This window comes from Notothenia coriiceps, unplaced genomic scaffold (genome assembly GCF_000735185.1).
Source record: "Notothenia coriiceps isolate Sejong01 unplaced genomic scaffold, NC01 NC01_scaffold00037244, whole genome shotgun sequence".
Lineage (NCBI taxonomy): Eukaryota > Metazoa > Chordata > Actinopteri > Perciformes > Nototheniidae > Notothenia > Notothenia coriiceps.
Window position 1 is genome coordinate 4,528,182 of NW_011369945.1, and position 11,651 is coordinate 4,539,832.

Below are 11,651 nucleotides of genomic sequence, written 5' to 3' on the forward strand. Positions count from 1 at the left end.
TTGACAGCCCTAGTTGTAACCTACTTGCTGCCATGTTGGACAGGTCTCCCTTGAAAAAGAGATCGATGATCTCAATGGGACCATCTGGTTGAATAAAAGTTTTAAAAAAAAAATTATTTAAAGAAATTATAAAAATCGCGATTTTGTCAGTCTCACGACGGTATTGTATTGAGACACTTATTTAGCGCGATATTCGATATATCGTTACATCCCTAGTAAAAAGTTATCACTCGTCGTTAAGGCTGACTTTTTGTGGCAAAGGAAGGCTCTCTGAAACGATTCAAAACACTTTGAGCTTCAGGAAAAGATTTCTTTGTACAATCTGATTTGTTTGTCTTGCTTCACAGTGTGGGTTAAACACAACTTTATTTTGTCTGTGCACTTCAGTGGGATGCATACAGATTTAGCAAGGAAGGAAGCACAATTGGCCCTCTTTCAACATCTTCATGGATCTTCTAAATAGCTTCAAGGTGTCGCCTTTGTAGCTGGCGTCCACGATTAAATAACTTGGATTTAGCTCAGAGCTGATTGCAAAGTGGGAGCGGGATTGAGGGAAATATTGATTTTAACAACAACAAAAGAGTAACTGCTGATAGGATACTTTGTGTGGTGCCTTACCTGTTCAATAACTGTCTCCTTCGTCACGCTGTGTCTGTTTGCAGCAGAGGAAGGGAACGATCAATACGTGGAAGAGTCGGAGGTGACGACATGTGAAACAAAGGCAGACGAGTCAATTCCTCTGAAGAAGCATTCAGCCCGAGTTAAACTACAGGCCCGCAATGACTCAGTTCAGGTACCAGGCTCTCAGTTATCCACCATTATTACCACAAATGACACTGTAGTTATTTTGTCACTGACCTACTGAGCCGTCTTGTTACATCGCTGCATCGTCTTAAAAACTCTTCTCACCACAGGGAAAGAAATCAGCTGGTTCCTCTGGGCTGTTTTTCCGAGATGGGAAAAAGCGTGTCGACTACATCCTGGTTTACAAGAAGTCCAGTCCCCAGGTGGAAAAGAGGTGCACCTTTGAGAAGAATCTACGGGCTGAGGGTCTTATGCTGGAGAAGGAGGTAAAACATGTTTGGTTTTAGAAGACTTGTGTCCTTGATTCATCAACTCAGTTCTCAAAGTCCTGTGTTTCATTTTAATCCTAAAGCCCTCCTTGACCAACAACGATATCATGTTCGTGAAAGTCCAAGCTCCTTGGGATACACTCTGCAAATATGCAGAGCAGATGAACATCCGAATGCCTTTCAGGTAACTGTAGAAAGAAAAAACGATTACAAGTTCATTTATGGAAAGGTCAGTTTTTTTCTGAGTGGCTGGTAACCTAATTCATCCTAACTTCTTCTTCTTCTTTCTCCAAGGAAAAAAAGTTATTTCACGGATTGGAAGAGCAAAACCATGGGCAGGTAAGTAGATTTAAGAATAGGACTATTTTTCTGTGCCGCTCTCTGGGGGCAGCAAGCTGGATGCTTCACTGCCTCTAATGAAATTCGTGAGAGGCACAGCTGCCACGCGTCAGCCGTAATGTGAGCTGTGGATGCTGTTTAAATGTTTTAATACTATAGTTATCATTCAGCTCACTGAGAAACTTAAACTGTGAAAGTTTGAGTGAAACATTTATTGTCCTTTTCAACCCAACCATTGAGTACATTTTAATTAATCCAGGATTAATCAACCTTTGCATAAACTGAGTAAATACACGTTATGCGTCAGGGATTAGTTAGTTTTAATTGGAAAGTAACACACTGTGTGCAGCACTGATAAGGACCAGCAACTAAAATGGTTTAAATAGTGTTTAAAAATCAAGGTTAAGTGCAGTTGACCTTTGTTTGTTTAGATTAATGTGATTAATTAAGCTTTATAACCTTTTAAAAAGCAGAGCATCCTGTTTGGAAGAGTGCAATACGTTAACGCCGCTCTTCTCTAAAATATGTGTAATCTATTAATCAAAAAGATGGAGCTGCACAGGATGATTAGCATAATGTTTTTAGAGGGACGCTCTCATGCTTTGATGTAATGTTCAAGATGCTCTGAAAGGATTACACATTTCCATCTCTCAATGTTGCTTGAATGCGAAAAAAAGAATGACTTTTTAAAACAACTCTATGTACATTTTATTTCTGCAAACTCTACAAACCATCTAAGGCCCTTAAAGAGTATTATTATTATGCTTTTGGGGTTTTTACATCCTTAATCAACACAATTATGAATCTGAAAATGAGCATCATATGGCCCTTTAAAACCTGTTTCTCAATTACAATGAGTAATGCAGAACCTCAAAAAAATCGGTTAAATTAAGAGCAGTATTTAAATATTATCTAGACATTTTATTAGTTTTGCTCATGCCCTTCTAACTACTTGAACAGGAAACATTTCTTATCACATACTTTAATGCGATATCCGTATTAAACAACATTTTCAGAGGCTTCTCATTTGATATCTGTTCCTTTTTTATCTCAGCATTGTCCATCAGGTGATGAAATAAAATGGAAAGGATGTTTGAACCGCACCAATGATGGTAGACTTTTATGTGTAACCTTTGAAAGAGCCCTTGTAAAGCTTTGAACAGACAACGGTTAGTGAAGTGTGATATTACCGGTCATGAAGGATGGCTAGTCATTAAACTGCAAACAGTGTGACTCACGCTGCTTCCACCTTAACGCTCGGTTTTGATCTGAGATTATTGATGATAATAAACAAAATAGCTGCCACAGGACAAAGTAACTGCAATAAACATGGCTGCTTAAGTGTTGTATGATACTTCATAAGCTTTATATACTGTTTCAATAACCTCACAAACACATTATTGATAGAAAATTAAAGAGTTGATAATATGGCTAATTTGAAAATAATAACATTGTGTTTTCACCTTTTTAGATACAGTATTATATGTTGTTTGAATGGTCGTGCTTGCAGCACACACACACCTACACACACAGACCAGACAAAATCGCAGGAATTTCTCGCCCACTTGTCCAACTGAGAACAAAGCACTTTCAAACCTTGTGTGAGAAGCATCTTACGTCACTGTGAACAATGAGTAACGTTATGATTTCTTCACAGCTCCGGCAAAGCTCCCAAAGCTTATTTACCCGAGTAGTAAATATGCTTTATGTATTTCCTAATGGTCTGTCTCTAGCTCGCGTCCCTGTGAAGCTGAACAAATGGGCTCTGTGCAGGAGGTCACAGCTCATTGGGTGGATATCATTACTTTCTGTCTTTTTCACAAGAACATTTATAAAACGCTTTCTGGCTTTGGTGTTTTTTCACCCGAAATTCACATTTGTATTAATTTGATCCATATCAGGTCAAAGCCTGACAAGACAAGAGACTTCTCCAGCAAGTCTGTAATATTCTATATACTCATCCAACTCATGTTAGCTCTCGGAGGTTCATGTTTGTCTGACGGTAGGATCACCTCTTTGGTCCAGGCTGTAATACATCCCAATTTCTGGCTAGATCACCGTGACATTTAGTGCAGCGATGTGAGGTGCCCTCAGAGATTTATCCTTATAACTTTTATGATCCCCTGACTTTTCACACAGCACCAATAATAAGGTTGAAATGTTAGCATTCAGCTCAAAGTGCCACTGTGTGAAGCCTCAAAGAGCTGCACATAGCTGTAGACTCTTACTCTGCTTTGTATGTATTGATTATGAAGGGAATTAGAAATATGGCTGGAGAGGGTAGACAGAGACAGACCGTGACAATAACATTCTAATTAGATTTAATTTAGTGGGTGTGTAAGAATATATTGGGTTTTTGATACTATATTGAGCAGTATTGATTTTTTATTAATCGTTTACATGCAATTAATCATGGCATAGTGCTTGAAAAGTAGTGCCAGGAACTGTGATGGATGCAAATACAATCAGTTAAGTCAAAAAGTGAACTCTTTGTAATCATATGTGTACGTAGATGTGTCTTTAATAATATTGTACAGTATATTAAAATGTTTATTGCTTACAGTATTGCAATATATTGACTCATAATCCCCATAATACCATATTGTGTCACCAGATAACCGCTAACACACAGCTCTACATTTTAGGAAGTCCATGCATGCCTTTACATTTTCTGCTCTTAAATCATGACTGTAATCACATTTAAGAAATGCCTCATGATAAATAAATAATCCTTTGAGTTGGATTTAGCAAGCTGTTCCCCTGGATCATAGGCTCACGATTTATGAGCAATATGAAAATAAAAAATAACATCTGCATAGTGATGCCTGCTGTGCGTGCGTGCGTGCGTATGCATGTGTGTGTAAACTTGTTTTCAGTGGGTGTGAGGCGGTGCGAGCTTGTCAGAGAACAAGGTTGTCCCACGTGAAAGAATTCAATCTTCGTGTTAATCTGTGCCCTTAATCCTGTTTTCCCTCTCGTGCGTCTGTGCAGCAGGTTTCATCTGAGATGCCGACAGATAAAAAGCTGGCTGCCCAGAAATCCCATGAAGCTGGACAAAGAGGCGTTGCCTGACCTGGAGGAAACTGACTGCTACACCGCTCCCTTCAGCAGAGCCCGCATGCATCAGTAAGGAGGACATGTTCACAAGTCATTCAGAAACTCACGCACATGATCAGGGTGTCACATAAAGGCTGGGTCTGTATCAGTAGTCTAAGCTGATATAACCCTAGTTCCCCTCTCACCCATATCATCCATTCAACCCCTGAGCTCTGAATGTGAAATGTATAAACCATCAGTCTTATATATTTGATATCTTTGAGTCAGAACTCTAAAGACAAGCCTATCATAAATAATATATTGAAATGCAGCTGCTGATGTGCATGACACGATAGGATTTCACCCCAATTCCTTCCTGTTCCTTTCATTTTCACTTTGATGAATCCATCTAATCATTTCCCAGTGATTCATATCAAATGTTTTACTTTGCATGTCAACCTTCACAGCTTTTCTTTTAAAAAACGCTGCTGGAATGAAACAAAGTTTTCCCCACAAATTGAGTTTTAATGAGCTTTGCTTCATTGTCTGGCTCCGCACTCATTAGAAGCTGTGACCGGATGATATTGATATATTGTTACATGATGAATAACTGAAGGAGTGTGCTGTTACTTTCCAGCTTCACTATCAACAGTAGAGAGGCCTTCTTCTCCAATTCCACCAGAAGCAGAATAATTCATCACGTGCTGCAACGCACCAAGTATGAGGACGGAAAATCAAAGATGGGTAAGGCTTTCTCTTCTTGCTCTTCATGTACTGAACAATATTTCCACTGGTGCCACATTAGTGTCGGGGGGTTCCCTAGGCTCATTTATATGGATATAACAAAGTACAAGTATCCATCATAATGACCTTATTAGGAAACTTCATTCACTGAGAAGACTCTACATATTCTAGAAATAAATGTGGTTCATTGTATTTAGTGTTAGGTAGAATAATCATTGGATAATAAATACCAATGTGAGGAAATGGAACAAAGGACACAGTAATGCTGTCTTCATTTTTATCGCTGTGTTTTCCTGCTGGTGGGTTTGTGTTTATTGTGTCACTAGCAGAGAGCCATCAGGGCACCACTGAAAGGGAGCAAATGCAAGCTAAAGGGGGAATTATTTATTTGTTTATTGTATTGCTTTGGGAGGATGTGACTCTGACAATTGAGCGGCCCGACCAAGCAAGGAGGCAGAGGCAGCACGTCCCACGGTGGGGGCATTTATTAAATGATCAACACAATGACACACAGCCTCAATCCTGCTGTTGTTTCCCCTGAGCATAGCCTGCAGCCACCAGGATCTCACACACACTTCCCATAACAGAAAAACCCCAGAGCCTAAATGCACAACCCAATCAACCCAACAGGACACAGGTGAGGGGGGAGGAGACAGCACAGGGCACCAGGTGCACACAATCAACGGCAACAGACATGGGGAAAGGGGAACACATTTCAAAACAAAATACAATAAACACTACATCAATAAATTGTATACATTGTATAAAAATGTGCACATATGCAAGGCCCGAAGCCATCACTGAAGTTACCTTCTTCACAGATGATTAAAAGCTTTTGGTTTCCTCCAACTTACGGCTGATCCCTCCTTTCCTCCTGGATGTTTTTGTCTGGATGTTTTGTCTTTTGGTGTCGGCTGTTAAACTGCCCGTCCACTCCCACATCTACTTTCCTCTCTGTCTGCCGCCAACATGTTTTGCTGCGGAAAGTTTGGCCTTGAAAAGCGGGAACCTCTTTCACATCAATAATTTAACACTGTTGACCACTTTTCTCTCAGACAAATAAGATCAGCTTCCTCCCCGCTGCTACAGTCTCAGTCAAGGCCCGGGGACAACAATGGAAATGAGTGCACTGTTGTCCTGAGAAACATTACATCACATTTCTTTCATCACCAGTACCTGCAGCCAATTCATACCGCTTATTGCGATGAGTCATTTCACACCAAGTAATTAGGGTCCAGCAAAAACAGAGCAGGTTATTTTGAAGTGTTTGCTAATGCAGCTTGCTGGTTACATCATGCAGTAAATTGTTATTACTGTGGAAGAGTTGCTTTAAATGATTCTCCCATTGGACCCTTCTCGTAATTGTGACCAGTCTTGAATTTTGTATGTGTTTTTCTACCTGGTATATCTGCATTCTTAACATTACATGCTTTTTTCCTGCTTTAGGTATCAACCGGCTGTTGGGAAATAACACATATGAGGCTGCATTTCCTCCACATGAGGTGAGAACGGTTTTCTTTTTGTGCTGTAGAGATGAACAGATTGTCAAAGTATAACGTTTCTCCTGTAATTAATAATGTTCTTCTCTTTGTCTCGTCAGGGCGGCTACAAGAGCAGACATCCAATTAAGACGCACGGTGCCCAGAACCACCGGCATCTTCTGTACGAGCGCTGGGCCCGCTGGGGGATGTGGTACAAATACCAGCCTCTGGATCTCATCAGGTAACCAACACAGCTTCAGGAGCTCTTTCTGAAGACGTACACATGCTGCAGTGTCCTGGTTATAAGCCTTGTTCTGTCTTTGATCCTCTCTAGGATAAGATGTTTAAATAGAACATGTTGTAACCCAGTTGTTTATCTCCCTGATGATAAAGATATTGAGGTATTTGATCACAGTCGGCTTTCTGAACTGGCTTTTTCCCTCCCTAATGTTTCAGTATGTCGGATATTTCTGAACTCATGGAGCTAGTTTACGGGTTGAGAAGTTGTGGAAGTTTGACTTCACTTAAGTTTAAAGCAGCCTTGGCACTGCTGTGTTTTAGCACAGTTTGACATTATGAAATATGCGCTTATTCACTTCACACTCTCGCCAAGAGTTAGATGAAAAGATTGATAACACTCTTTTGTGTGAAGTACAGATCTGGATCCAGGAGATTATTAATTTAGCTTTGCATTAAGGCTGGAAACAGGGGAGAGCACGATATTTATTAAATTACACATTTTCATGTAGATTTCTTATTGTAGGCAGATTATTTTTACCTTTTGGACAGGCTCATTTCCTCCTGACATTTTAAACATTTGTCAACCACTACTAGAGATTAACTGTTTTGGTGTGAGAGATTTTTAAAAACGGTTTTATTGTGGCAACATATCCCCTGGGTGTGCATATAAGAAACACCTTCTGCGTATCAACCTAAATGGGTGATGATACTGTATGTCATGCTGTGTTCACTAATCTTGTTAATGCATCTTTAAATGGTTACTCAATTAAACATTGTTTTATAAAGTTATAAATTGATGCTGTGATAGAAGATCTTTATCTCCCACCTTTGTAACTTCATTATCCTGAAACTAGTGTGCATATAAACTCAAGTGAGTGACTTCCTCATTGTTAATAGAGTGATGCATACAGATTTAGGAGTTGCCTGATACTGAGCTGATTTACTGGAGCATTTGTGAAATACGTGTCTTGCTCAAGGGCACCGTGACTGCTGTGGTTTAGGAAGAAGACACAGTTACTGAATTATTTCCCACCACAGCATTATACTTCCAGCCCAGCAGCCTCTCCATCCGTTAGAACACCACAGTCAGCCCACAGTGCACTAACGACACACTCAACTTCACTTCAAGTAAACACCGCCAGCTTTAATTAACTCAGTTTGTTGGTGAATTCTGACCTCGCTGTCTCGCTGTCTCTCTGTCTCTCTCGCAGGCGTTACTTTGGTGAGAAAATCGGTCTGTACTTTGCGTGGTTGGGCTGGTACACCGGTATGTTGATCCCCGCCGCCCTGGTCGGTGTTTTTGTCTTCCTCTATGGTCTCTTCACGATGGACTCCAGCCAAGTCAGGTCAGTACACACAGCCTGCCTACAATATATGATTGTATTTTTTTGGGGAAAAATCAATTTGTGTAAGAATCCACGTTCTTATCTTTCAAGATTCTGAATCGATTTTTGGAAATGTTTTTTTACAAAAGAACCAGGATGTTGCTGCTGATGGACAGTTATCTTAAACACCAAGTCTAAAGTGTGTCAGGCATTATTGTGTGATTGGATGAAGCATCACTATGAATATTAGTATAAAGGGTTATTAGTGTTCAAATCATTTTTGAAATGTTTTGAGTAAAAAAGCCAACCTAAACCTACATATTTTATTTATGTAACAGGCAGCACTTTTGTTTTTGGGTCATTTGTTATTCTTGCAGATTACAACTTTTATGTTTTATTCAAAGGTGTTTTTTTGTGCAATGTCAGCACGAATACATGTTATTTTTTGTCTTTGGTTATTTAACCTAAGGCCACCAGACCCAGGGACAGTTTTGTATTGTTATGTATATATTTATATTGCAATGTTTGAGAAACCTGTGACCCAAGTCTTTCATTACACAACTACACTGTAGCTGTGTATATGACATTTAACAAATCTTTGAATTATCAGTGGACCGGACATCCTGAAATTAACACCTCTATGTACTGAATAAAAAAAGTACTTTAGAATCTGTGAATCTTTTTAACTTTGATTCATTTGAATTTGAATAGTGAGATACCTAAAGATCGAAAGCTCTATTAAAATGTGTGAATCGTGAACATTCCTGATTGTTGCTGTCATTTTGTGGTTCCTTGTCCCTCCAGTAAAGAGATCTGTGAGGCCAACAACACCATCATGTGTCCTATGTGTGAGGAAACCTGTGAGCCGTGGACGCTGAGTGACAGCTGTGTGTACGCCAAGGTCAGTACTCACAACATTTTTGTGTGCAAGATTCATCCGCGTCTAGCACCTTACAAACGTGTTACAAACATGTTTAGGACTAAAACGCCACCCCATAAGCTAACTCTACTTTAAAACGTTCTAGAGTATTTCATTATCAAAGAAAGCCTGGAGCTCTAAAGGGATTGTATCTTCTGTTTAAGTATTTAATTCAGATTTTGAAACAAAATCTATATTTTAAAGGTTCAGTTAGACATTTTTGGAAATACACTCAATTATTTATTTTTGTATTATTATATTTATAACTGTTAACCAAGAAGATCAACACTACTTTCATGTATGTCTGTTTGAAGCTGCCTCTTGTAACCTGTTGTCAGTGTATTTACCCTAAGCTAAGCTGCAGGATCTGCCTTCATATTTACCTTACTCATTTGAGACTGGTATCAATCTTTTTCAAGTCTAAATCTAACTCGGCAAGAAAACTTATTTCCCCTAAATGTCAAAATCTTTCCTTCAAATTTCTCATGAGAGCCCTTCTGCAGCACGATGTTGATCATCACAAAGTTCTGACATGTATTTGAGGCTGCTGAAATTGGAAAATGTTCAAAGTCACATTTCTGTTTCATCTGTTAGTCCACCATTTCCAAAAGCACTTTTTCAGAGCAGCTCTTCCTGTGCTTGTGTTTCTAGGTGACCCATCTGTTTGATAATGGCGGCACTGTGTTCTTTGCCATCTTCATGGCTATTTGGGGTAGGTCGAGGCTTTCTTTTGTCCTTTTTTTTCCTGACTTTGTGAGCACTTGTTGTCTGACATCAACTCTATGCTTGGCCCTTTTAGAATTCAAATATATTTTTACCACAGTGTGCCCGAGCTCATGCTTCTACTCTCCACTCAACTCCTTCAAATGCGATGAGCTGAGATTTCAATATTCAAGTAAAACCCTCTGCAATGCAAATACAGAATCTTCCCTCTGCTCATCATTTGTCAGTGAATAAATTGTGGACAGGTTTTCTCTGATGGAACGTCTGTGCAAACTCCCAGTGCCATCCTGATGTAATTAGTCGGATAATTAAACATTTCTCCAGGGGGAGTCGGTATCGTTCGGCTGACAGAGTTGTGGGATTGTGCACTGATAGCAGTATATTGCAGCAATGTTTCCCACAGCTATAATAACCTGGTGATGTAGAGTATGAGCAGCGTCTGGCCCACATCCATCTTCCTGACAGCGTGGTAAATAATCACCTTTAACAAGAGGACACACTTGTGTTTGTGTCTGGGCTAACTGAAAGCCGGGGGGGTCCGCGGCTCTTAACCCTGCATGGAGGCTTTTGGCAATGTGGGCCAAAATAAGACTGTACCGCACCACTCAGTGAGTGCACTAGCTCTGCTGTCTGTGTGAGTATGTGGTAGAGAGAGATATGAAAAATGTGTTGGCCTAAGGGACCGAATGTCGGCATCTGAGAACGTTTCTTCTCTCTCTCTCTTCACACACAAGGAGGTCAAGCTATGTTACACTTCAACATCTTTAACAGCAGTTTAAGTTGTTCTCACTGAGGATTCGCTTTTTGCTGCTTTTAAACGCCACAATTACTTTGTGTTACCTACATTTATCTTTATCACTGTAATCCTTTACATTTACTTTAATTGTATCACAAATAACTGCACCTGTGTACAGCTGGAATATACCTGTGGCAATATGCAGGTATTGACCATAACTGTGATATTTAAACAGGAGATTTTGATACCAGGATAATAATGGACATATTATAATATCGTCTTTCCACTATCCCTGAGGGTATTTATTATTTTTGTAATCTTTTCTACAGTTATGGTTTCAGGCGCACTGTCCACACCCCAACACTCATATTTGTAGTGTAATTAATTTGCCGAAAAACTTGGTTAAAGAAGAATATGAGGTAACACTTTATTTTGATAGTCCATAGTTAACACTCTATAAGTCATCAGTTGACATTTAGTAGCATGTCAACAGTGTATTAACCAATACTCAGCCTTACTATCTGTCGATTGTTTCAACATCTTCAAAATTGACAATCAACAACTCAAAATCAATCTGTCAGTTGAAAGTCAACAGGGTCATGTCGACTATCTGTTGATAATCTGTTGAGAGTCAAGATGTCAACTAAAGATTACATTAAGCATTAGTTGATGATCAACAGATAAGCAACTTTAGAGTTTAGTTGACTATCTGTTGATCGTCAACTAATCTAGAGTTGACTATCAGTATACTTTTAGTCAGCATTCTCCACTAAGCATTTGTAGTACAAATGCTTAGTGGAGAATGCTGACTAAAAGTATACTGATAGTCAACTCTAGATTAGTTGACGATCAACAGATAGTCAACTAAACTCTAAAGTTGCTNTGAACGGCTCTTTGAAAGGAACGGAGCCATAAGATCCGGCTCCCTTCAAAGAGCCATAAATCCCATCACTACTGTTTTTCTCAGACGCGGAGGGATACTGACTTGTTGTGAAAAGTAACTTACAATTCTACCCGTGGTATACGCTCAGTATA

General features: G+C 39.5%; 1 protein-coding gene across 1 annotated transcript in view; it reads left to right on the plus strand.

Moving 5' to 3' along the window:
* Positions 1–11,651, plus strand: part of ano3 (anoctamin 3) — a 28,152-nt gene that overhangs the window by 8,714 nt on the left and 7,787 nt on the right. Inside the window, exons 11-21 of the mRNA XM_010794172.1 lie at positions 663–793; positions 915–1,070; positions 1,157–1,257; positions 1,368–1,412; positions 4,404–4,538; positions 5,086–5,192; positions 6,639–6,694; positions 6,793–6,914; positions 8,125–8,259; positions 9,043–9,139; positions 9,809–9,869. Of these exons, the coding sequence (XP_010792474.1) occupies positions 663–793; positions 915–1,070; positions 1,157–1,257; positions 1,368–1,412; positions 4,404–4,538; positions 5,086–5,192; positions 6,639–6,694; positions 6,793–6,914; positions 8,125–8,259; positions 9,043–9,139; positions 9,809–9,869 (1,146 nt within the window). The remainder of the gene's footprint in view (positions 1–662; positions 794–914; positions 1,071–1,156; positions 1,258–1,367; positions 1,413–4,403; positions 4,539–5,085; positions 5,193–6,638; positions 6,695–6,792; positions 6,915–8,124; positions 8,260–9,042; positions 9,140–9,808; positions 9,870–11,651) is intronic.